The sequence below is a fragment of the Heptranchias perlo genome, chromosome 5 (genome assembly GCF_035084215.1).
Source record: "Heptranchias perlo isolate sHepPer1 chromosome 5, sHepPer1.hap1, whole genome shotgun sequence".
NCBI classification, from domain to species: domain Eukaryota; kingdom Metazoa; phylum Chordata; class Chondrichthyes; order Hexanchiformes; family Hexanchidae; genus Heptranchias; species Heptranchias perlo.
Window position 1 is genome coordinate 20,523,827 of NC_090329.1, and position 27,494 is coordinate 20,551,320.

The 27,494-nt window shown below is 43.3% G+C and overlaps 1 protein-coding gene across 9 annotated transcripts in view; it reads left to right on the plus strand.

Moving 5' to 3' along the window:
* Positions 1–27,494, plus strand: part of dst (dystonin) — a 394,574-nt gene that overhangs the window by 314,100 nt on the left and 52,980 nt on the right. For all 9 annotated transcript variants that reach the window (XM_067984067.1, XM_067984069.1, XM_067984065.1 and 6 more), the window contains 8 exons: positions 189–308; positions 1,556–1,663; positions 1,863–2,081; positions 15,586–15,789; positions 20,625–20,856; positions 21,582–21,808; positions 24,853–24,975; positions 26,485–26,586. In XM_067984067.1, the coding sequence (XP_067840168.1) occupies positions 189–308; positions 1,556–1,663; positions 1,863–2,081; positions 15,586–15,789; positions 20,625–20,856; positions 21,582–21,808; positions 24,853–24,975; positions 26,485–26,586 (1,335 nt within the window). The remainder of the gene's footprint in view (positions 1–188; positions 309–1,555; positions 1,664–1,862; positions 2,082–15,585; positions 15,790–20,624; positions 20,857–21,581; positions 21,809–24,852; positions 24,976–26,484; positions 26,587–27,494) is intronic.

The following is a 27,494-nucleotide window of genomic DNA, read 5'->3' on the forward strand; positions in this document are numbered from 1 at the left end:
GCAACCCATTATTGTTGGATGGTAGCGATGGCCTCCTCCTCCCAGAGAACGAATGACCTGGCAGGGGGAGCGTGGTCGGTGTAACAAGAAGAAAAAAAACAAATGCTGCTCGACTTTGAGGTGACTGCTGGGATTTCCAGAAGTGACCGCTCTGTGGCTGACTGACTGCCTTTCTTCCTCCTTGTCAGTTTGAACAAGCGGCAGACACCGAGATAGCCTGGATTGCGGAAACGGAGAAAAAGCTCAAATCACTTGGTGACATAAGGCTTGAGCAAGACCAGACCTCTGCTGAGTTGCAAGTTCAAAAGGTAATGCAGCATGTTCGACAATCAGTGTCACTTTGCAGTGTACTATATGTCTGTGTATTGTTACAGTATAATCTCTGGTCCATTATGGGCATTGAGAAAAAAGAACACTGTAATCCTTATAAGAGTACGCTGTTTTTTGAATGAACACAGTTCAGTCACTTGCTTGTAGGTTTGACAGGGTTTCGATATTTGATGCTAGTTCCGGGTTGACTTGTCACAAGTGAATATTATGTGTGACGGAGGTCTTGTTGCCCACTGCCATCTGTGTACGGGTGCTGGTGGGCCCAGTGATCTGCTACATCTTGCAGTGCTGTGTTTTTGACTGTTTACACTTGTGGCTTAACACTTGCTTGTTGACTCACTGTGGATACCTAACCTGTCCATTGTGCACTGGATTGAGTTCTGTACCTTTTAAGCTTCACCTGGTCAAATCTCAATGGCCACGAACAGGTTTCTTTAAGGAGTGAACCAATAGAAAAGGAATATTTCACTTGCCCAATATCTGCCCACTACAAACGACCCACTATTGATGGTGTTTGATTCAGGCAAAACTTTATACATTAATTTTATACATTATACGCAGAACCAGAGGACAAGGCCTGCTCTTGCAGGGGGTAAGTTCAAAACTAATCTGCGAAAACAATATTGCAGTGAGTGAGTGGTCAACTATGGAACGGGCTCCCGAGAGAGACGGTGGAAGCAGTTAGTATTGATTCATTAAAATGAAAATAACATTTTGGGATACTGTATGTGAGTGATTTGAGACATGATGTGGTAAGTGTAACATGCTTGGGAGGAACAGATGACTTTAGACCTCTGGTTCCCAAAGCTCTCCACCACCGAGTTTTCCTCACCTCATGTCTGGGTCTGTTGTGGACTAACTGATAGAGATTGATTGCTATGATGCACCAACAACTCCATTATCATTGTATCATGTGACTACCAGGGTGCTAGAAGGCGAACTAGATGGACCTTGGTTTTCTTTCATCTGGCAATTTTTATGTTCCTAACTTACTGCAACCTCAACCTTTCATTTAAAATTCAAAGGAGGCTTCACTTTGCAGTAGCCAGGACTCCAGAGGTTGAGGCAATGACTGGGGCTACCAGTGTACCTAATATCACTTCCATAACTACCATTCCATTCTTGTGCAAAGCTGTTAAAATGGTGCTCCTAGCACCACTTTCTGTCTGTAATCAAAAAATAGTCATTTATTCATCAGTTCTGACATTATTACTTGTGTTTTAAGGCATTCTCGATGGATATTTTGCGACACAAAGATACAATCGATGACTTAGTTGCAAATGGAGATCAAATTATGAACTCCTGCACTGAAGAGGAGAAAGCAGCCCTGAAGGTACAAGAATGAAGGATGCAATTAAGTATTAATTACCTTATGTTTGAGCATGTGCGAGTCCCGTTAGTCTACAATCTACTAAATCTACAAATTCCTTGTTTGAGCAATGAAAAATATGAAACTGAAATAGGTGTCATTTTAATTTATTTAAGGTGACCCTTTTGTGATCTCAGATAACGGAAATGCTTTTATTTTGTAGAACAAGCTGGAGACTCTTCAGAAACAGTACGAGGTGATCAGCCAGATGAACGCGGAGAGATACCTGCAGCTGGAACGTGCTCAGTCTCTGGTCAGCCAGTTTTGCGAGACCTATGAGGAGCTCTGGCCGTGGCTTGAAGAGACGCAGGCACTGATTACACAGTTACCCACTCCAGCCATTGAATTTGAGATGTTGAAGCAACAGCAGGAAGACCTTCGGGTAAGAGAAATGGTGCATTGACCCTTGAGGCCCTACGTATGGTACCAGAAGTCATCTTAGCTAAACTTTCTTCAGCTTGTGCGGTCACAAGCCCCACGTCCAAAAACTTCTGTTAATCTTTCCAGTGGCACAAAGAAATGTACAAGTTGGAATTGTGTTTTGTCCTGAAAGTATTGTTGGTGTGGAATTCCCTCTCCAAACTTCTCCACCTCTCCTCTTTTTAGACGCTCCTTAAAACCTAGCTCTTTGACCAAGCTTTTGGTCACCTGTCCTAATGTCTCCTCCTTTGGCTATGGGTGTCAATTTTTGACTGATTACGCTCCTGTGAAGCAGGATGTTTTACTGTATTAAAGGAGCTATATAAATGAAAGAAAGACTTGCATTTATATAGCGCCTTTCACGACCTCAGGACATCCTAAAGCACTTTACAGCTGAAGAGTAGTCACTATTATTGTTGTTGTTGTGTGACTGGCAGAAATTCACATATCTGGAACGAGTGAAGTCTGACAGGCATATGAGGAATATCACTTGTAATATTCAGAACAGACATAACTTCATCCATAAATTTCAAAAAGAAAATATTCAGCTGAATTTTTAAATAAAACTACCCACCAATTAGACCAACAAATGACGGATTTGTGTTTTAAAGATTAATGTTAAGTATTTGGTTCATATAATAAAGTCCTGTGGCTACGTTCATATTACATAATCAGCAAAATTACTTCAGTTATATGGAGAGACTGGAGAAGCTGGGATTGTTCTCCTTAGAGCAGAAAAGATTATGGGGAGATTTAAGTGAGGTGTTCAAAATTGAGGGGTTTTGATAGAATAGCTGGGGGGAAACTGATTCAACTGGCAGGAGGGTTGGTAACCAGAGGACGCAGATTTAAGGTAATTGGCAAAAGAACCAGAGGAGAAATGAGGAGAATTTTTTTTTACGCAGCAAGTTATGATCTGGAATGCACCACCTGAAAGGGTGGTGGGAGCAGATTCAGTAGTAACTTTCAAAAGGGAATTGGATAAATACTCAAAGGAAAAATTTTCAGGACTATGAGGAAAGAGCAGGGGGAGTGGAACTAATTGGATAGCTCTTTCAAAGAGCCGGCACAGGCACGATGGGCCGAATGGCCTCCTGTGCTGTATGATTTTATGAAATTAAAAGCTCCCTTGGTAGCTTTTACTGGATAAATGGACTGCCCAGTGTGGTACTGAGCCGTACAGATCAAGATGGTCCCAAATCCAACTCCCAGTTTGTGCTGATGGCTAATCTTAGCTGGAGCAGTGGTCGGGATGCTGCTCCTGGGCTAAGGAGGAGGTGAATCGACAAGGGTTCTCATTCCTGATTGTTATCCAGTGATTCTAGCTGGAAAGTGTGAACATCAGGTGAGGTTAGGATTGAACCTGGCAGTGGTGTTCTCCCCACCCCCACCCCATCCTTCTCACCATGGTCAAACAGGTGAAATAGTCTTCAGGCACCAACTGTCATGGCTCATATGAAGATTGGTCATTAAGTTGAGATACAAGAGGGCTGCACTCATGGATCTAAAGGGTAAGTTCAGCTATCTCCCATTGCCAGCAGGGAGCATGGACTGGTGATGGGGCTACCATACCACAGCTCTGATTCTCTGACCAGCTCTCCCTTTGAGTGCGGCTTCCCAGTGAGAACTTGAGGTGCTGGATTCACCCTTCTAACCCCGGCACGAGTTTGTGCCTTCGGTGGAAGAAGTAAGCAAGTTAGGGGGAAAAAGAAATCAAGATGAGCTGTTGACGTTGTAAGAAATGGGGAATCCAGTTGAAACATCTGGCCCGTTGCCAAAAGTATGAATGATAACAAGTTATGCAAAAAGACAAATTATCTACAGTTACCATTTGTAACCGTCAGAATGAAGGATGGTTTTTTGAAAAGCTAGCTAGAAGCTATCTGTTTAATGACAATAAGTACTGATATTTCAACACCCTTAAAAGGCAATATTTGGCCGCTCGTATGTTTAATTGTACACCATTCCTTCATGTTGCTTAACTTGTCAATGTCACAAAATTTCCAATAGCTTTTCCATGTTTTGAATCTCCAGTACTGTGATTCATTTAAAGCATGTTTAACACAGTTCTTATGTTAAACATTGGGTGCAAAACAAATGAAGTATGTGTTCAGCAAACATATTAATCCAGCTGTAATTGTAGCTTCAAACCAGCTGGACTAGTGCCAGTCCAGGGTGTGTCTGTCTCATTACACGTGGTGCTTATTGAAGAGGTCCCTCAGAATGGATACCAGAATTGCTGGTGTGAGAACTACTGAACCACTATAATTTAGTGCACTCAGCGCACACTCACAGCCACCACCTCCCTCGACCCCTCCACTGTCTCTGATTTGTCACATTGCTTGTCCGACATCCAGTACTGGATGAGCAAAAATGTCCTCCAACTAAATATTGGGAAGACCGAAGCCATTGTCTTCAGTCTCTGCCACAAACTCCGTTCCCTCTCCCTGGCCACTGTCTGAGGCTGAACCAGATTGTTCACAACCTTGGCATTGTATTTGACTCCGTCACCTGTCCTAATATCTCCTTATGTGGCTTGGTATCAAATTCTGTTTTATAATGTTCCTGTGAAGCGCCTTGGGACATTTTACATTGTTAAAGGTGCTATATAAATGCAAGTGGTTGTCGTTGTCCCTTTAGTTATATGTTTGCATACAGTGTGTAACCACAATTCACCCACATTTGCATTACAGGCTCATTGTACAGGGCAAAATAGTATGTGTTGTATGCGGAAACTGTAGGTGCTACTCTTTTAATGTTGGCTCATTCAGAGGAGGCAACTAACTGACTCTGTTTGATTTGGGAGTAGTGGATGCTGACTTTAGGTACTAAACAGAGTATTCTATTTCCCACACTGGAATCCCTGAGCCTTTAATGAGACTCTACCATCCCTCTCATTCTCCCTACCTTCCATTAGTCCCATGGTGTGAAAAGTACCTTGGCTAAAATCAGTACTAACCTTTTGCTTCAATGTTACTGTGGTGAGATTTAAGCCAGTTGTGTACTCATTGTACAACTTCTCTTGGTGCTTGTATGGAGTTCCATAGCCAGAAAGATTGAGGTAGGTTTCTTTTCAGCCTTATTTTAAAAAGTAAATGGCTTTTTCTCCTCTAAATTTGGAATAAATCATGCTGTGCATTGTTGTGGAATGTCTTTCTGAGCTTGTTTGAGTCCAGGCATTTCTAAATGTGAAGATTAAACCATGGTGTGTTGATCCACTGCACTAAGGAGAGCTCATTATTGGTGACCTAACGCAGGCATGGCCAACTCTGCAACCTCCCATTTGTTTACTTGGCCTTTTCCTGTATGAGTTTGGGCTGACATTAGTCTGGCTCACCCAATTAGGGATGGTGTCAAGATCAGTGCACCTCACAACACTTTGTGAAGTGTTTAGACTTAAAAAAGATGAACCATTTTCAGAAAATAAAATGAGTACGCTTGTCATCGATCCCATTCCCTGGTTCTAAAACTGTTCAGGTTTCACCTCTTTTAACATCTTCCAGTTCTGACGAAAGGTCTTCGACCTGAAACATTAACTCTGTTTCTTGCTCCACAGAGGCTGCCTGACTTGCTGAGCTTCTCCAGCATTTTCTGTTTTTATTTCATCTGCTTGGGTTCTTAGTGGTTAAGTATTGCAGATTGGCAAATATTCTTCCCCCTCACCACCGCCTCCACTAAAAAACCTGCATTCTTTTAAACACTTTGCCGCAGGAGAACTCCTTTTGATAAGTATAGAGTTCAGCACACTGTAATTTCTGCTGATGTACATGTGTTCTGGTCACTATCAGTTCATCTCTTCCAATGAAGCTGTTTATGTTGTAAATCTGCAGTGCGTTACGATGAAGAACAGTTTGAGTTGTCGTGTTACTGTGCTGTTCTTCTCAACATGATGTTAGGGCGTTCGGAACTGGATGTGCAGACATCGAAACTGACGTCAATAACAGGCTGCCAGTGCATTTAAAATTTGAAGTTTGTTTTTAAAAGGATGGGCTGGAGAGTGTACATGGGCTCCAGCAGTGTTTCCAGTTACCATTAAATTCAGAGCGTAAGTTTGAATTTCATCCATCCGAATCAAAGAAAAAAAACAGACCTCTTTAACTCTTCTTTCTCCTCCCAACTCCAGTCTCGATCATCCTTGTTTTTTAATTCATTGCTCCATTACGTTCTACATCTGTGACAGGCATCGAGTTTCATTTTCAGTGTGTCTATCAGATTCTTCACTCTCTGGAATCCAATAAGAGCTCTGTATGATTTATCAAAGAATCACACAGCATAGAAGGAGACAATTCGGCCCCTTGTACCTGTGCCGGCTCTTTTAAAGAGCTATCCAACTAGTCCGACTCCCGCTGCTCTTTCCCCAGAGCCTTTTCAAGTATTAATCCAATTTCCTTTTGAAAGTTACTATTGAATCTGCTTCCACCGCCCTTTCAGGCCGTGCAATCCAGATCATAACAACTCAACGGGATAAAAAAAAATCCTTATCTACTCCCTAGTTCTTTTGCCAATTATTTTAAATCTATGACCTCTGTTTATCGACCCTCCTGCCAGTGGAAACACTTTATCCTTATTTACTCTATTTAAAAAAAACCCTATTAAACACCTATTAAATCTCACTTTAACCTTTTCTGCTCTAAGGAGAACAATCCCAGCTTCTCCAGTCTCTCCACATAACTGAAGTCCCTCATCCCTGGCACCATTCTCGTAAATCTCCTCTGCACCCTCTCCAAGGCCTTGACATCCTTCCTAAGGTGTGGTGCCCAGAATTGGACACAATACACAATTTAAATGGAGCATTTTTGTTCATAGCCAATGAGTTTCTTCTATGAACTAAGTTTCTTAGCTTAAAAGCAGGTCTATTGAGAAATATTACCATTCTCGAATGCCCTTTATGATTGCGTCCTGCAAAATTGGCTTCTATTCTTTTGAGGTTTAGTACATCAGAAAGAAGCTAGTTCTGACAATCTATTGATTGTTTTCCCAGATGCATACATCTGTTAGTATTCACTAAGTGCACTCAAGTGCTCGAAAGAATTAACGTACATTACTATTCAGGATTAACATAATCTAATCAAGATAGTTCGAGCACAGACAACACTCGTCAGACACCACAGTTGGCTGTTGGCATACCTTTGTGTACGTCTATGAAGCTTATTGTTCATTGTTTAAGTAAAGTGCCTTTTTCTGATAGATTGGCTTCTCAAAAACGAGACTGTATTTCACAGTTCTATGGGTATAAGAATGGACACATCAGTTTGTTATGGTTTTGATCCAGCTGCAACAGATGTGAAAGCAAAATGCCACTCATCCAAATCTCTGCTGGCTGTATGCCAACTCACACCAAGTCCCGTTCACCCATCACCCCTGTGCTTGCTGACCTACACTGGCTTCCGGTCTGGCAATGCCTCAATTTTAAAAGTCACATCCTTGTTTTCAAATCCTGCCCTCGCCCCTCCCTATCTCTGTGACCTCCTCCAGCCCTACAACCCTCAGAAATCTCTGCGCTCCTCCAATTCTGGCCTCTTGCGCATCCCTGGTTTTCATCGCCGCACAATTGGCGGCCATGCCTTCAGCTGCCTAGGCCCGAAGCTCGGAAATTCCCTCCCTAACCCCCTCCATGTCTCTACCTCTCTCTCCTCCTTTAAAACGCTCTTTGCAACCTACCTCTTAGATCAAGCTTTTGGTTACCTGTCCTAAGTTCTCCTTATGTGGCTCAGTGTCAAATTTTGTCTGATAACGCTCTTGTGAAGCGCCTTGGGATGTTTTACTATGTTAAAGGCGCTGTATAAGTGCAAGTTGTTGTAAATGCCTACGTCACTCTGTGAACTACTGTAACTGGTGGGGAGTGGGTGAATACTTGCGCTTGGAGAACTCTATCTTTCGCTTGAAATATCTGCAAATAAAGCCTATCAGAGAAACTCAACGGATGGGTGTCTCTGTTTAACTCTTTCTTTAACTGGTTCACAGTTGCAGTGTTACCTTAACTCCCTTCAACTGCTTCCTGTTGCTGCCGCTGCTGTGAATGAACCTGTTGTGACAGCTTAGTCTGCTATGAAAATGCCTGGCATGACTGATATTGATTGTCTTTTGAACTGTTGCAGCATGTAGCATAAATCCTCCATGTAATCCAGAAGACAGCATTTCGGTTTATTGTTTGCCCAGGACACACTATTCCAGATTGTTCCACACACAAGATCTCACTAATTCATAGAAAGTGGCGGTTTGGCCATGAGACCTGGGTTTTTTGTTGGGCACGAGAAGAAGTATCCGAGAAGCCCAAAAAATTATAACGCTATGGTTCTATCCTTTCTTTGGTCCTCAAATGAGTGCATCAAACATAATCTTGTTCTTTGTTGTCTCTTTAATCTCTTACTGACAGTCCACCTTACCGTCCATTTGGAAATTTGCTTCTTAACACCATCCCTGAGCAAGGTGATTCCATCTTACCCTTTCAACTACCGCCCTATTGCCTTCGCAGTGGCACAGTCTCAAGTTCCGGAAGCTGTTGTTAGCTCTACTTCTCATTGCAGGTTCTGTCCCAATCCATGATTGCCAGAATGGTTTTCCCAGGTGATTTTCTTATCAATGTCACGCACATCTGGAGCTCTGCTCTTGAAAACGTCACTGAATTATTTGTCGTTTATCTTGGACCCCTCCAAGGGGAACCAGTGGACGTAGTGTATTTAGACTTCCAGAAGGCATTCGACAAGGTGCCACATAAAAGATTATTACTTAAGATAAAAAATCACGGGATTGGGGGTAATATTCTGGCATGGGTGGAGGATTGGTTATCGAACAGGAAGCAGAGAGTTGGGATAAATGGTTCATTTTCGGACTGGCAACCAGTAACCAGTGGTATTCCACAGGGGTCGGTGCTGGGTCCCCAACTCTTTACAATCTATATTAACGATTTGGAGGAGGGGACCGAGTGCAACATATCAAAATTTGCAGATGATACAAAGATGGGAGGGAAAGTAGAGAGTGAGGAGGACATAAAAAACCTGCAAGGGGATATAGACAGGCTGGGTGAGTGGGCGGAGATTTGGCAGATGCAATATAATATTGGAAAATGTGAGGTTATGCACTTTGGCAGGGAAAATCAGAGAGCAAGTTATTTTCTTAATGGCGAGAGACTGGAAAGTACTGCAGTACAAAGGGATCTGGGGGTCCTAGTGCAAGAAAATCAAAAAGTTGGTATGCAGGTGCAGCAGGTGATCAAGAAAGCCAACGGAATGTTGGCTTTTATTGCTAGGGGGATAGAATATAAAAACAAGGAGGTATTGCTGCAGTTATATAAGGTATTGGTGAGACCGCACCTGGAATACTGCATACAGTTTTGGTCTCCATACTTAAGAAAAGACATACTTGCTCTCGAGGCAGTACAAAGAAGGTTCACTCGGTTAATCCCGGGGATGAGGGGGCGGACATATGAGGAGAGGTTGAGTAGATTGGGACTCTACTCATTGGAGTTCAGAAGAATGAGAGGCGATCTTATTGAAACATATAAGATTGTGAAGGGTCTTGATCGGGTGGATGCAGTAAGGATGTTCCCAAAGATGGGTGAAACTAGAACTAGGGGGCATAATCTTAGAATAAGGGGCTGCTCTTTCAAAACTGAGATGAGGAGAAACTTCTTCACTCAGAGGGTGGTAGGTCTGTGGAATTTGCTGCCCCAGGAAGCTGTGGAAGCTACATCATTAGATAAATTTAAAACAGAAATAGACAGTTTCCTAGAAGTAAAGGGAATTAGGGGTTATGGGGAGCGGGCAGGAAATTGGACATGAAGCTGAGTTCGGATCGGTCAATGCCCTGTGGGTGGCGGAGAGGGCCCAGGGGCTATGTGGCCGGGTCCTGCTCCGACTTCTTGTGTTCTTTAGATTTGTGGTTGGGATCAGATCAGCCATGATCTTATTGAATGGCGGAGCAGGCTCGAGGGGCCGATTGGCCTACTCCTGCTCCAATTTCTTATGTTCTTATGTTCTTATGTTCTTATGAAAAGATGTGGCAGTATGCATTTCTGGTGGGACACCAGATGCTGGTATCTTATTTAGAACGATGATAATGACTGTCTAGTTTCCTCTTGAATTTCTCTATCGGTGCTATAGCTGGTGCTCATCCACTGATTCTTTCATCTTCTTATGAGTTGATGGACTAGAGAGCAAGATTGATACTGTACTCAACAAGCTTAATTTCTCCATTTATCTAATGCTCTAACCACTTTGAGCAGAGTCCACAAAATACCCAAGGGTTTGAAGTGATAGTACTTTTTCTAAAGCTGCAGTATACAATGCACTGGGGTTTACAGAAGGACTGTATGTCACTACCCATGTTAATAAATTGGTTTTGTTTTCTTCGCAATATAATACTTTTCCCTGCTTTGACTTAATTGGAAAACTCTTGTTTCAGTGCAAGTTACAGGAAATGACTCTGTTTCGGATTTTAGGCCCATGGGCAGGGGGTTAACCAATGATGTCATCTTCAAAAGGCTTGTTTGTTTGAATTTCTTTTTGCTTTACACTGGGTCAGGGAACTGGATCATTGCCAGACTATAATTGTTCTTGTTGTTTCACCAGAACATTTACACCAATGAGTCCAAAGGTCAGCAAATTCGCATATGCAGAATTTGTTTGCCCAATGAAACACTTGAATATACAAATTTAATGACCACTGCCAAGTTCTTTTTCTAAATCTGCTTTTACTATTGCGCCACTTGAGTTTTTGGAATCATATTTCTTGCTCTTCCAGAAGTTTATTGTACTCTGATTTTTGCACATTTGAAATGAAATCAGTCTCACATTTGAGGAAATTGGAATTTATGGCTGCTGCAGCTAACAAAATGGTGGCGCTCACTTTTTTTTTTATTCGTTCATGGGATGTGCGCATCGCTGGCGAGGCCGGCATTTATTGCCCATCCCTAATTGCCCTTGAGAAGGTGGTGGTGAGCCGCCTTCTTGAACCGCTGCAATCCATGTGGTGAAGGTTCTCCCACAGTGCTGTTAGGAAGGGAGTTCCAGAATTTTGACCCAGCGACGATGAAGGAACGGCAATATATTTCCAAGTCAGGATGGTGTGTGACTTGGAGGGGAACGTGCAGGTGGTGGTGTTCCCATGTACTTGCTGCTCTTGTCCTTCTAGGTGGTACAGGTCGCGGGTTTGGGAGGTGCTGTCGAAGAAGCCTTGGCGAGTTGCTGCAGTGCATTCTGTGGATGGTAAACACTGCAGCCACAGTGCGCCAATGGTGAAGGGAGTGAATGTTTAGGGTGGTGGATGGGGTGCCAATCAAGCGGGCTGCTTTGTCCTGGATGGTGTCGAGCTTCTTGAGTGTTGTTGGAGCTGCACTCATCCAAGCAAGTGCAGAGTATTCCATCACACTCCTGACTTGTACCTTGTAGATGGTGGAAAGGCTTTGGGGAGTCAGGAGGTGAGTGACTCGCCACAGAATACCCAGCCTCTGACCTGCTCTTGTAGCCACAGTATTTCTGTGGCTGGGCCAGTTAAGTTTCTGGTCAATGGTGACCCCCCAGGATGTTGATGGTGGGGGATTTGGTGATGGTAATGCTGTTGAATGTCAAGGGAAGGTGGTTAGACTCTCTCTTATTGGAGATGGTCATTGCCTGGCACTTGTCTGGTGCGAATGTTACTTGCCACTTATCAGCCCAAGCCTGGATGTTGTCCAGGTCTTGCTGCATGCGGGCTCGGACTGCTTTGTTATCTGAGGAGTTGCGAATGCAACTGAACCTGTGCAATCATCAGCGAACATCCCCATTTCTGACCTTATGATGGAGGGAAGACCATTGATGAAGCAGCTGAAGATGGTTGGGCCTAGGACACTGCCTTGAGGAACTCCTGCAGCAATGTCCTGGGGCTGAGATGATTGGCCTCCAACAACCACTACCATCTTCCTTTGTGCTAGGTATGACTCCAGCCACTGGAGAGTTTTCCCCCTAATTCCCATTGACTTCAATTTTGCTATGGCTCCTCGGTGCCACACTCGGTCAAATGCTGCCTTGATGTCAAGGGCAGTCACTCTCACCTCACCTCTGGAATTCAGCTCTTTTGTCCATGTTTGGACCAAGGCTTTAATGAGGACTGGAGCCGAGTGGTCCTGGCAGAACCCAAACTGAGCATCGGTGAGCATGTTATTGGTGAGTAAGTGGCGCTTGATAGCACTGTCGACGACATCTTCCATCACTTTGCTGATGATTGAGAGTAGACTGATGGGGTGGTAATTGGCCGGATTGGATTTGTCCTGCTTTTTGTGGACGGGACATACCTGGGCAATTTTCCACATTGTCGGGTAGATGCCAATGTTGTAGCTGTACTGGAACAGTTTGGCTAGAGGCACGGCTAGTTCTGGAGCACAAGTCTTCAGCAGTACAGCTGGAATGTTGTCGGGGCCCATAGCCTTTGCTGTTTCCAGTGCACTCAGCCGTTTCTTGATATCACGTGGAGTGAATCGAATTGGTTGGTGACTGGCTTCTTTGATGGTGGGGATATCGGGAGGAGGCCGAGATGGATCTTCCTCTCGGCACCTCTGGCTGAAGATGGCTGCAAACGCTTCAGCCTTGACTTTTGCACTCACGTGCTGGACTCCACCATCATTGAGGATGGGAATGTTTACAGAGCCTCCTCCTCCTGTTATTTCTTTAATTGTCCACCACCATTCATGACTGGATGGGGCAGGACTGCAGAGCTTTGATCTGATCCGTTGGTTGTGGAATCGCTTAGCTCTGTCTGTAACATGTTGCTTCCGCTGTTTAGCATGCATGTAGTCCTGAGTTGTAGCTTCACCAGGTTGGCACCTCATTTTTAGGTACGCCTGTTGCTGCTCCAGGCATGCTCTTCTACACTCCTCTTTAACCAGGGTTGATCCCCTGGCTTGTTGGTAATGGTCGTGAGGTTACAGATTGTGCTGGAATACAATTCTGCTGCTGTTGATGGCCGACAGCGCCTCATGGATGCCCAGTTTTTCTGTTCTGAATCTATCCCATTTAGCACGGTGATAGTGCCACACAACAGTGTGAAGACGGGACTTCATCTCCACTAGGACTGTGCAGTGGTCACTCCGACCAATACTGTCATGGACAGATGCATCTGCGACAGGTAGATTGGTGAGGACGAGGTCAAGAAGGTTTTTCCCTCGTGACCACCTGCCACAGGCCCAGTCTGGCAGCTATTTCCTTCAGGACTCGGCCAGCTCGGTCAGTAGTGATGCTACCGAGCCACTCTTGGTGATGGACATTGAAGTCCCCCACCCAGAGTACATTTTGTGCCCTTGCTATCCTCAGTGCTTCCTCCAAGTGGTGCTCAACATGGAGGAGGACTGATTCATCAGCTGAGGGAGGGTGGTAGGTGGTAATCAGCAGGAGGTTTCCTTGCCCATGTTTGACCTGATGTCATGAGATTTCATGGGGTCCGGAGTCAATGTTGAGGACTTCCAGGGCCGCTCCCTCCTGACTGTATATCACTGTACCGCCACCTCTGGTTGGTCTGTCCTACCGGTGGGACAGGATATACCCAGGGATGGTGATGGAAGAGTCTGGGACGTTGGTTGAAATGTATGATTCTGTGAGTATGGCTATGTCGGGCTGTTGCTTGACTCGTCTGTGGGACAGCAATTTTGACACAAGTCCCTAGATGTTTGTGAGGAGGACTTTGCAGGGTCGACTGGGCTTGGTTTGCCTTTGTCGCGTCCGGTGCTATTCTTATTGTGACTTTTTTTAAGCAAGATTTTACAACTGAGTGGCTTGCTGGGCCATTAAGAATCAACCACATTGCTGTGAATCTGGAGTCACATATAGGCCAGACCGGGTAAGGACGGCAGGTTTCCTGCCCTAAAGGGCATTGGTGAACCAGATGGGTTTTTACAATAATCCGGTAGTTTCACAGCCACCATTACTGATACTAGTTTTTTTTAAATTCCAGATTTTATTTAATTGAATTTAAATTCCCCAGCTGCCGTGGTGGGATTTGAACTCATGACTCCGGATTATTAGTCCAGTAACATAACCACTCTGCTACCGTACCCTTGACCTACTCCCATTCCCATATCCTCTCTTTTATTTCCCAAATTATGGGTCAAGTCCCAGATTAGGCGTCTGCTCTTTAACTTAAAGGAAAATTAAAGTGGACTGTCAGAAAAGTTTTTCACGATGCTTGCTCAGGGTTCATAGAATTATACAGCACAGAAGGAGGCCATACAGCCCATTGTGCCTGTGTCGTCTCTTTTGAAAGAACTAACCAATTAGTCCCACTCACCCTGCCGCTTCCTATAGCCCTGCAAATTTTTTCCTGTATTGAATCTGATTATCAATCTAGTTTTAAATAGATATGACTAACTAAATATCTGAGCTAATGATCGTTCATCTTTTGTTCAGAAATGTGTCAGAAGTGAGGACGTTGAGAATTAAGCTAAAATATGTACTTTTTAAAAACTTTTTTTTTGTTTCATGGCAAATGTTAAATGCTGGCCCTGCTAAACAATGCTTAAACAATAATGTCAGAAGTGGGGAAAGTATGTTTATTGGGACTTGGATTTACAGCAAGCTCAGTGAGAAGTGAGCAATGTTTCTGACCTGATTTTTGGGGATGTGGTAGATGTATAGTCACACATTATTAAGTGATCCTCATATTATTTTAACAGATGATCAGTATCTGGCTGATTAACTAGATAGAAAAGAACCATCCAACCGAGTTACAGACTTAACTCAGTAAATTAAGAAGTTGCAAAAAAGATTTACAAGGATGATAGCAGAGCTGAGAGGTTATACCGATCAGGAAAAGCTGAACTGGCTGGGGCTCTTTTCTCTAGAAAAGAGAAGGCTGGGGGATGACCTGATAGGTCTTTAAGATTATGAAGGGGTTTGTTAGGGTAGATGTAGAGAAGATGTTTCCACTTGTCGGGGAATCCAAAACTAGAGGACATAAATATAAGATAGTCACTAATAAATCCAATAGGGAATTCAGAAGTGGTTAGAATGTGGAACTCAGTGCACGATGGAGTGGTTGAGGCGAATAGCATTGATGCATTTTAGGGGAAGCTAGATAAACACATGAGGGAGAAAGGAATAGAAGGATATGCTGATGGGGTGAGATGAAGTCAGTTGGAGGAGGCTCGTGTGGAGCATAAACACTGGCGTAGACCAGTTGGACAGAATGGCCTGTTTCTGTGCTGTATATTTTATGTAAACAATGTGAATATAAATGGAATAATTGAAATGTGAAAACATAGCATAAGTGTTCGATGCAAAGTGTTTGTACTTTACTGAGAAGACTAATCTCTTGTGTGAAATGTTATCCTGGCTCCATTAGTATTAACGACAGGCTCATTCTCGCACTACATGCTGGAAAGGTACAGTAATGTTCTGGCTGGATACTTGAGGTGGTGACACATGCTGCTTACAGGATTAGACAGCTTTAATATGAACATGCTGGTTTTAATTGCTGTTGTATGCTTTATTCTATTACAGCAACTGCGGGAGCTGATAGCCGAACACAAGCCCCATATAGATAAGATGAATAAAACTGGACCTCAGTTACTGGACCTGAGCCCTCGGGAAGGCCTGGCCATTCGGCAGAAATACACAGCAGCCGACGCACTTTACAGTAAGATAAAAGAAGACGTCAAGCAAAGAGCCACCTCACTGGATGAGGCCATTTCTCAATCCACTCAGGTATAAACTACCTAAAACTTAATTATGATTTTGTTGCAGGTCATTTCCACAAGACTGCTTTCTATTATCTATATGGTGTAACCAGTAACACTTAGGTCTGAATCTACAAAATCAAAATGGTATAATCAGGAGTTTGTTACACCGCATAACATGAAACATGCAGCAACTGTTTGAATCCATTCTGTTACTTAATTCCCTTCCTTTTGGAGTGTGTTTTGAGTAGTTAACACCTGAGTGTCTATTGATACCACTGTGTCAGCCAATGAGTTGGAGGTGGGGCGGGACTTATGGCAGGACTCACAGCAGTCTATTTTACAGCAAACAATGTCTATTTATACAGCAAACAGAGACTATTTAAACAGTGCACAACAGCAAACAGTCTACAGAGTCTATTTAAAAAGGGTCTCTATGAACTACAGCAACAGAACTCATGACCAAAACTACAGCAACTTCTCCTGATAAAAGCAGGGTGATTTTCTAGCAAAATACAGAGTGGAAGATAGATACATAATACAAATTGATAATTTCTCCACAAATTGCAGTGAGTGGGGGATTGTTGCAAAATACAAATTATGTGCGTAAAATCAATCCCACTCATTTACCACAGTGCAGTCTCCAGGTGCGATTGACAGGGGACTTACCCAATCATCTCCATTATATGCAGCCAGTTAACATTATCAGTGCTTTTCATTTTTTGTCCATTTCTTTAAAATACAAATTTCTGAAATTAACTTTTTTTTTCTTTCTGTCTTTTATCTCAACTGTCCCATTTTGCTCCTGTGTGATCATTAAAACTTTAACCTTCCCAAAAATTGTATAATCATCCAGATCATGGAGGTGAGCCTAGAGATTTGTATGTGTGTGTGTGTTTTTTCTCCCCTGCCCCCCACTCATTGGTTTTAATACTTTTGCTTGTAGTCTATTTAATATTTTTTGTTTTAGATTAAAAATTAGAAACTACATTCATACAGAAATTGGTGGCTAGCATTGGTAATCAGCTGTAGGTGTGATCGATTCATTTATCGAGGTATGCCAAAAGCTTTAATAACTGCTTTCTCACACCCCCTTAAAAACTGCTAACCTGCCAAACTAATATTTGAAGCTGTCTGCATGAATGTGTGTGGTGAAACGTATTGGAACGGCAGTGGAAAATGCAACATTCACACTCCATTCTACTAGTCCTGTAACACCTTCTGTGTTCCCCACTAATGTGCATCTCTGCCAGCCATCTCGGTTTAGCCCGAAGGGTTGGTCAGATGGGCGGAACAGTGGCAAATGGAATTTAACCCGGAAAAGTGCGAGGTGATGCACTTTGGAGGGACTAACAAGGCAAGGGAATACACAATGAATGGGAGGACCCTAGGCAAGACAGAGGGTCAGAGGGATCTTGGTGTGCAAGTTCACAGATCCCTGAAGGCGGCGGAACAGGTAGATAAGGTGGTAAAGAAGGCATATGGGATACTTGCCTTTATTAGCCGAGGCATAGAATATAAGAGCAAGGAGGTTATGATGGAGCTGTATAAAACACTGATTAGGCCACAGCTGGAGTACTGTGTGCAGTTCTGGTCGCCACACTACAGGAAGGATGTGATCGCTTTGGAGAGGGTGCAGAGGAGATTCACCAGGATGTTACCAGGGCTGGAGCGCTTCAGCTATGAAGAGAGACTGGGAAGATTGGGTTTGTTTTCCTTGGAGCAGAGGAGGCTGAGGGGGGACATGATTGAGGTGTACAAAATTATGAGGGGCACAGATAGGATGGATACTAAGGAGCTTTTTCCCTTCGTTGAGGGTTCTATAACAAGGGGACATAGATTCAAGGTAAAAGGCGGGAGGTTTAGAGGGGATTTGAGAAAGAACTTTTTCACCCAGAGGGTGGTTGGAGTCTGGAACTCACTGTCTGAAAGGGTTGTGGAGGCAGGAACCCTCACAACATTCAAGAAGCATTTGGATGAGCACTTGAAATGCCATAGCATACAAGGCTACGGACCAAATGCTGGAATATGGGATTCGAGTAGACAGGGCTGATGGCCGGCGTGGACACGATGGGCCGAAGGGCCTCTATCCGTGCTGTATAACTCTATGACTCTATGATACTGTTTAGAAGTGGTGTGTCTGAAACTTTCTATGCTGAAGGCCTGACCCAAAGACTTTTTAAAATGGGATTCTATTTTTCCCATTTGCTTATCATGAGGAGGCGTCGTGCTTGCCAGGAGTTGGTTCGCCACATGTCGACGGCGGTATCTGATGGCATAAATGCAGGCGTGACCTTAACACCCACGGGAAGGGCCATCTCTATGATACAAGTGCCTATAAGTTGGTCTTCAGGAGGTGGTATATCTATGTGACAGCCCCCTTTGTAAAGCAGAGGCACTGAAGACTGATTTCCTCTGGCATGCACAAGAAGGAGCTGTCTGGGTAGTAAATTTGTGTCTTGAAATAAGGTTAGGTATGTCCATAACATGTAAGGTACAGTCACACCTACCTTTCTGTCTCTTCGAAAACTGCCCGCCCTCCTCTAAATTTAGGATCCTCACCGTCCCCCATAGGTTTCCTATTCTTCAGTTGCTGAAAGCAGAATTGCGACTGGAAGCGGTACAATTGTAAGAAACAGAGTTACGAATGTACAAAAATGATGGGCAGGAAAAGACCAGCTGGCCTATCAAGCCTGCCCCACACTTATGATGCTGGAGAATCATGACCAGACATTGTCTATCTCCGTAGCCATGTAATCTCCAGGGAGAGGCAAAAATCTGAGAAAAACCCAGGGCCAAAAAGGGAAAATATACTCTGGAAAATTCCTTTCTGACCCCCTCAAGCAATCAAAACCAGTCCAGCAGATCACTTGGACAAAGTGTTATCTGTAAAACCACTTACCTTCTATATGATGCCATCTCTGCCCCACCGGTCCAGCTCCCTCTTGAAGACGTGCAGAGAGTCAGCACCTATCACACCAACCGGCAATGCATTCTAGAGGTAATAAAAGTCTTCCAATGCAAAAAAAAAATTGGACCTAAACAGCAACAAAAATAAATGCACCAATAAATAAGGATAAAAGTAATAAGATGAACAAAAGACGTCTAGATCGCCCACCAATGACCAAGTGATACTATCACAAACTTTAATCCCTCAGCCTAGGCCTTCCACTTGCTGCTGTATTTGGTTCAAATAGGCGAGCAGCATGGCCAGTGAGACAGCTGCAGGATGCAGCATGGGACCAAGGGGTTTTTAAACCCCTTAATGAGGCCAGCGCTGCACACCAGTGCAACCTCCCAAAACCTGGCTCCTAAATGCGGCTACACCAGCAAAACCTCGCAAAATCTGGGTTCTAGAGCCCACAATATGGGATGGATTTAATAAACGCTTTAAAAGGCCTGGGCTGATCGGGTCCAGTTAGCATGAAGTTGTTAAAGAGATTTTGTGCTTTGAGAAAATCATCTGGTTATAGATAAAGGGAATGCAGTGAATGCTTTAGATACGGATTTTTAGATGGTATTTGATAAAACACATTGCAAAAGTTAAGGCAAGTGGTATTGAATGGAATGAAGCTCCATGGATAGGGAGCTGGTGAGGGGACAGAGTCCAGGGCCAAATGCCTGATTGTGTTCTGGGATCTGCACTGGGGGCCCCTCTTGTCTCCATTTCTATTAATGATTTGGACATAGGCGTTAAAGGAATGATTTGAAGTTTGCTGATTATACAAAGTTTGGGGAAGTGGCAAACTGAGGGGGAATGCATGAGAACAAATGCAGGTTGCAAAATGAGCAGATAGGTAGTAGATTCAGTGTAGTGAAATGTCAAAACAGTGAAAGGAAGTATACCCACAGAAAGAGTGAAGGAACAGGGAGAGCTTCAAAGTGGGAGTTGCAGTGGAAAAGGCAAATGGTGATCTGAGTTTTATGTGTAAAGAAAAAGAACAAGGAGTTGATACTGAATTTGGATGAGACAGTTGGAGTATTTGGTGCATTTCTGGGCACCTCATTTAAAGATGGATATTGGAATCATGGAAATGGTGTAGCACTGATTCAGGAGAGCAATATCCGGAATGAGAGGTTATAGTTCTGAAGAAATGCTAAAACAGTTGGGGCTCTTTTTACTGGAATGAAGTTGGGGGAGGGGGAATCTAACAGTTTTTCAAAATTCTGAGTGAATGGTGATGAATTAGTAACAAGGAATCAAACTCAGGATTAGCACGAGAAGAATGAAGGGGAAGAAATTTTTTCTCACATGATTATTAGAACATGGAATGTTTTACCACAAGTATCTATTGAAACAGAGGCTATAATATTATTTAATAGAAATTAGCTAAGCATTTGTAAAGGAAGATATACAGGGAAATGGGAGTACAGTTCAAAGGCTCCACTTCAAGAGCTAGCACAGGCACAGTGGGCTGAATGGCTTCCACCTATGCTGTAATCTTTGATTCTGCAGACTTCCTTGTAAACCTGGCCTCTTGAGCTTCCCTGATTTTCATCGCCCCACCATTGGCGGCCATGCCTTCAGCGGCCTAGGCCCTAAGCTCTGGAAATCTCTCCACCTCTCTCTCTCTTCCTTTAAGACGCTCCTTAAAACCTAGCCCATTCAACCAAACTTTTGGTCAACTGTCCTAATATCTCCTTATATGGCTCAGTGTCAAACTCTGTTAATCACTGCTGTGAAGTGCCTTGGGACGTTTTACTATGTTAAAGGTGCTGTATAAATGCAAGTTGTTGTTGTCTGTAAGTAACTGCAAACTGTAGTGCCTGATTCTCACCTCTGACAGCTGCTGAAGAGCAGTAATCCTGCTCTTCTGTGACCCATTGCTTTCTGATCGATCTGGTATTCCGACCGTTTTACAGTTTCACGACAAGATATGCCCCATGCTGGAGGCTCTGGAGCGCATCGCTGACCGATTGCGACAGCCGCCTTCCATCTCGGCTGAGGTGGAGAAAATCCGAGAGCAGATCAGTGAAAACAAAAATGTGACCATGGAACTCGAGAAGCTGCAGCCAGCGTTTGAAACCCTTAAGCAGCGAGGCGATGAGCTAATTGGGCGTTCTGAAGGAGCTGACAAAGATTTCTGTGCAAAAGGTATTTCTGTTATAACAGCCTTTTCTTTTTGAGATGGAAGAGCCCTTTGCATCTAATTGTGATTCATCAAAATGATGAATCATTGTGCATTGACTGGTATGGTACATTGACTGGTAAGGAACATTAAGGTACATTGACTGATGAGATGCATTCAGTTTGTTGCCAAATGGAAGTCTTAATTTTGTGTTTCCTTTTACCCCCAAATTGAAGTGCGAGTGTAAAGTTCTCTCTGGAAAATTTTCTTATGCTAAAAATCTGTCTAGCTGGAGTTTTTTAATAGATTCTCGGGATGTGGGCGTCGCTGGCAAGGCCAGCATTTATTGCCCATCCCATGAGGTTTTGAGATAATTGAGTAGCTTGCTGGGCCACTTCAGAGGGTGGTTAAGAGTCAACCACGCTGGTGTGGGACTGGAGTCACATAGGCCCAGATCAGGCCTGGACAGCAGATTTCCTTAATGAACCAGTTGGGTTTTTATGACAATCCGACAGCTTCATAGTCACTTCTACTGATGGCAGCTTCTTATTTCCAGATTTTTTTAAAACTGAATTCAATTCCCAAACTTCCATGGATGGGATTTGAACTCGTATTCACTTGAATTATTAGTCCAGGCCTCTGGATTACTAGTCCAGGAACATAACCACTACACTACCTTACCCCCAACTATAAATTAACATGGCAGGACTGGCAGACAACTTGTTTCTGATGAGATTATTGTGTCTTTCAGCTGTTCAAAACCAATTAGACAAAATGGTTTTCTACTGGGCGGATATCAAAGCCCGGGCGGAGGAACGAGAAGCCAAGCTGCTTGATGTGATGGACCTGGCGGAAAAGTTCTGGTGTGATCACTCCGCCCTTATCGTCACCATTAAGGACACTCAGGACTTGATCCGAGAACTGGAGGAACCTGGGATAGATCCGTCTATTGTCAAAGAACAGCAAGAAGCTGTGGAGGTCAGGAAACCCGTTACATTGTTGGAATTTGGTATTCCAAGTTCTTATACCTTCCATTGGGAAAGATTTCCTCTGTGCGCTATGTATAATGAAATTATGCTAAGATGTAACTGTGTTCAGTAACACGCAGGGGAAATCATGCTGCCATATTTTTATAATATGTTCGGTAGTATTGACAGCACAGTAGTGAATGTCGCAGAATGAGATATTACTATTACTGTTTTTTAACTTCAGCTCACCATGTCCCAACAATGGGGCTGGCAGGTATATAAGGGGGAAGGTTATGTAGGTGCTGCTGACCTGAATGAGTCTTCAAGGTCGTCTTCAGGAGTGAGGCTAATGAACGTCACATGCTGTGATACTTGGTTCGTATTTACTTCCAATCCCAAAGTCTACACAACAATCCAAATGCTTCACATCACTAGAACTACAAATTGATGGCGTTCTGATTTATTTTTGCTTTTACTCTCACTGTTGGGGAAGATCTGAATACTATATTCATTTGAATATAATTTTGGATTACCGCAATTTTAATTGCACAATCATATTGCTCTGGAATCGCACCGATTTTGAAAGATTTAAATTGGATATTTAACCATTTGGAAAGAGAGAGTTAAATAGTTCAGAGAGAGGACTCTGTAAGGGAACATTAATGAAGAAGGCTGGTGAAGGGTAAACACCCTAACACCAGTCTGTTTTCTCTACAGAGTCTGACTGACCTGCTTTCATATTTCCAGCAATCTCTGTTTTTAATTCAGACATCTAGCATTTGCAGTTTTTTTTCTTTTATTAATGAAGAAGAGGTTTTCTTTTCCAAGTTTAATTTTGGGATGAGTACTTTTAGTTGAAGAAGTTGTGACGTTTGTTTTTGGTATTCTGGATACCTAGATCAATTTAATAATAATTTTAAAAAGTAGTTTGTGAGCTTCCACTTTTAACCATGATTGTGTCATCCAACCTGATCAGTTTTACTGTGTATGCAAAAGTTACCGTACGTCACTGAGGCAGCCTAAGGAGCTGATGCTGTAGAAAACATATCCTTGTTAAGAATAGGTTTAATCAATTGTGTTTATGAAGGTAGAGGGGGTTTTGTTAATGCCCAACTTGACCATTAGCAGCTATTAGATTGGGGGAAGAGGGAAGTCTGAGGTTAGTAATGTCAAAGTAACATTGCTGATTTGAAGAGTGAGTTGAGGGTTCAGTCTGCTGCAGCTAGTACATAGTGAGTGTCAGTGGTTCCCATTTACCTTTGTCCATCCGCCATTTTTCCCCAGAGGCAGGTAATGCAACCTTCTGATGAGGTGCTGTTCCAAAGTCACAAAGACAGCACTGTAAGGGGGCATCAATTACAGGGAGCGGCCCAAACTTCATATCAGATTTTGAATTTGATTTGTTTGAATTGTATCTGAGCCTGAATCCAAACTTGGGACGCTAGTTCCTGGTTAATAAATGCAAAGTCCATGTAACTACAGGGGAGATTTTTCACTTTGGTGCTCCTGGGAGCGCAATTTGCCGTGTGCTACCAGCATACACCAGGAGCGCTGAAGCAGACAATCCCTCTTTGCCTGTCATAAGCCTCTGTTCAGGACTTAATTTTGAGATGTTAATTCTTCTGGAACTGTTTTGTCAGCTTTTGCTAATTTGCCAGGTTAGTGTGTATGGAGCATCTATTAGGCTGAATACATGCAAGCTGGTTCCTAGTTCAAGAGACAGATGGAGCTGCATTGCAATAAAATACTGTAACGCGATTACTCAGTGAAGGCTCTTAACGCTGTTGTCTTGAGTTGTGCAGTATCTTTAGTTTGCAAAGCAATACATGTAAATTTATGCAACAGCTCCGTTGTTGAATTGTGTGAACAGTTTCTTACGTAATACAGGTGTATGATCAAAAGTTTGGAACACCACAGGGAAACTTTAATGAATAAAGAAAGCTTCCATTAGTTCATACATCTTGTTTTGTTTCCTTCATTAAAAAAAATTAACTGGAAACACACAGCACAGATGAACCCTCATTGTTTGGTCTGTGCTGAGCCAATAGATCTCAGCTGGAGTGTTGATCGCGTTGCACTCATTTGGTCTCCGAGCACCTAGGCTTGGGGGAGCAAGAAGTGCCCAGTTTCCACTCGGTCACTGCCAATGACTGGGCCTAAAAGGTCTCCTGTGTTTAGACACCAGGTGAGAACAGGATAGGGATCCACTGTGATACGTGCAGACACACGGCAGATGAACTTTAATGCAGAGAAGTGCGAAATGATACATTTTGGCAGGAAGAACGAGGAGGGGCACTATAAACTAAAGGGAGTATATGTGCACAAATCATTGAAGGTGGCAGGACAGGTTGAGAAAACGGTTAAAAAAGCATACAGGATCCTGGGCTTTATAAATAGAGGCATAGAGTACAAAAGTAAGGAAGTCATGATAAACCTTTTATAAAACACTGGTTCGGCCACATCTGGAGTATTGTGTCCAATTCTGGGCACCGCACTTCAGGAAGGATGTGAAGGCCTTAGAGAGGGTACAGAAAAGATTTACTAGAATGGTTCCAGGGATGAGGGACTTCAGTTACTTGGATAGACTGGAGAAGCTGGGGTTGTTCTCCTTAGAACAGAGAAGGTTGAGAGGAGATTTGATAGAAGTGTTCAAAATCATGAAGGGTTTAGATAAAGTAAATAAAGTGAAACTGTTCCCATTGGTGGAAGGTTCGAGAACCAGAGGACACAGATTTAAGGTGATTGGCAAAAGAACCAAAGGCGACATGAGGAAATAGGAGCGAATAGTTATGATCTGGAATGCACTGCCTGAAAGGGTGGTGGAGGCAGATTTAATCGTAGCTTTCATAAGGGAATTGGATAAATACTTGAAGGGAAAGAATATGCAGGGCTACGGGGAAAGAGCAGGGGAATGGGACTAATTAGATTGCTCTTACAAAGAGCCGGCACGGGCTCGATGGGCTGAATGGCCTCCTGTGTTGTAACCGTTCTGTGATTCTATTCTATGATCATTTTATGGATCTGTTATTGTTATTTGACTTTCTTTCTTTCTAGACGATCAAAGAAGAAATAGACGGGCTTCAGGAGGAGCTGGAAATTGTTCAGAGCCTTGGAGCTGAGTTGACCTCAGCCTGTGGAGAGCCTGATAAGCCTGTAGTGAAGAAAAACATAGACGAGGTGTGCATACATTTATGTCTCCGATAAATATCTGCAAAGGCTAAAGAGCCATTGTCCATTGAAATCCTCAGTTCAACAATGTATCCGTTAGGATGCTTAGTCTTCAGCTGGTGATAAGAGTGTTAAACAGCATGCACTTTATAATGCTACGTGATGGATCAAGGGTAGTTGTCTTATTGAAAGTTGAGATTGAGTTTTCAGGGATAGGCCATAGTTTATTCATGTGCAGAAATAAACATTTTAAAAGGCACTTTTATATTAGTTATGATGACTGAAGGCAGCATTCGAGTGGCAATCCAGAACCCATGAACTGGCTCTCTCCTCGGTCTTGTTTGCACCGTGCTATTGGTCTCTATGGGCCTGTTGGAAGGGCAGTAGGACGGCAGCCCGCATTTTGCATCTGGCAGTTCTCAAGACCTGTGACAGAGTAGGCCATGGAAGCAGTTCGTGGTGCTGAGTTCCCCTTTGTTTTACCAAGTGGTGATGGGAGCACTGTGCACCTGTTGCTAATGGCACATTTGTTTTTTTTTGCATTTATATAACGCCTTTCACTACCTCAGGACATCCCAAAGCGCTCACTATTGTAATGTACGAAATGTGGCAGCCAATTTGCACAAAGCAAGGTCCCACAAACAAGCTATGTGATAATGAGCGGATAACCTGTTTTTAGTGATGGTTGAGGGATAAATATTGGCCAGGACACCGGGGAGAACTCACCTGCTCTTCTTCGAAATAGTGGCTGTGGGATCTATAACGTCCACCTGAGAGGGCAGACAAGGCCTCTGTTTAACATCTCATCCAAAAGACGGCACCTCCGACAGTGCAGCACTCCCTCAGTACTACACTGAAGTGTCAGCCTGGATTTTGTGTTCAAGTCTCTGGAGTGAAATTTGAACCCACGACCTTCTGAATCAGAAGTGCTATCACTGAGCCACGGATGACACATTCTCGGAGTAAAAGCACCCTAAGCTGATTTACTCTGCTGATCACTTAGTGGATAACTACATTCCTGTGCTATATATACAAAGAAGATCAAGATCCCGGGCTCAGTCCCCACTCTGTGCTGAGTTAAATCGTCTCAGCAGTTGAGGTCAGTACAATTGGCCTCGATCATTCTGAGCTAGGGAGAGACAAAGCAGCCAGAGTTCCCACTCCCGAATGGTATCCATTGACCACTGCTGGAGGGCTCTTATGTCCACATCAGGCAAGGACAGGGTCAGCCTCGGCTGTGATGTCCCTCTGCTCGGATAACTTATTAACGTTCTCTGCAGTGGTCACTTGGGTGAGGTGCAGGAGGGCTTGTGGGATACTTTGAACTGTACCTGGCAAGATTCAGCATCTTCAGGAGGTATGGGGTCCATTAGTTTTTCAGTAGTTGATGTATTGATTGATAGAGAATAATTGTTGGCAAGTTAATTGAATGTTTTGTTTTGGTTTTTAAGGGGGTGGAATCCTAGTTTATTGGTATGTAATAAATATGTTACAGTTGAAAATATTTTCTATTTGCAGCTCAATGTTACCTGGGACAATCTGAACAAGGCATGGAAAGATCGCATTGATAGGCTGGATGAAGCAATGCAGGATGCTGTTCAGTTCCAGGATGCACTGCAGGTATCGTTTTCTGATATTTAAATTCTTTTATACAACTTGAAACCTAATACTTGATCACTTGAATTAACAATAGTTTTCTATTAAATTATAAAATGAACCGTATATTAGAAGTAATCTGAAAGAATAGAGATAAGCTATCCCAACCCCCCTCCCCCCACAACCCAGGCCAAAATCAGTCATGTGAAAGTGGTACTTTTCAACCTGGTGGATTGATATCATTCTTTTGTCAAAGGTTAATACTTAAAACTCTTGCTTCTTGTAGCTTTTGAACTGAAGTACCAAATCCATAATTGTAATGACCACGTACTGCCTGTTATTGCCCCCGGATGTATTGGATCCCTGGTCACAGCTAGGAAAATCTAGCAGGGAGGATTGCACACTGGTAACTGAGCCTATCCCACCTCCCATCCATCTAAATTAATGGGTGGAAAATTGGGTGACTTCTGTACGGCCATGGAATCTTCCCTTGCAGATTTTAGCCCAGACGATCCCATACACGCAGACACAGTGACAGGAAAATCCACCCCATTGTCTGCACTACAGTTGAATATTCTCTTTGTCTGATGGGTATTGATTGTTGAATATGTAAAGCATTCACAAGCTGATGTGGTCATGGTGAATGTCAGATGGTTTACCCGACCGATTTGGTGATTTATGTAACACAGCCCAATTTTGATCTTGGCTCATTTAGAAGAAAATCAGGGCAATGTACTACTGAGAAAGACGGAGCAATCCTGGTCTTGACGTGTCAAACCTGGATTGAAGTTTGGGTTCAGTTTCAGGTCTTAGTGTATTTGATTTGAATTGACGATATTTAATTCATGGGCATCACAGAAAAGCCAGGCCCCTCCAAATGCATTCACCTTTTGTTGCATATTTCGAGGTATAGCAGTTTTGGAAGTTAATTG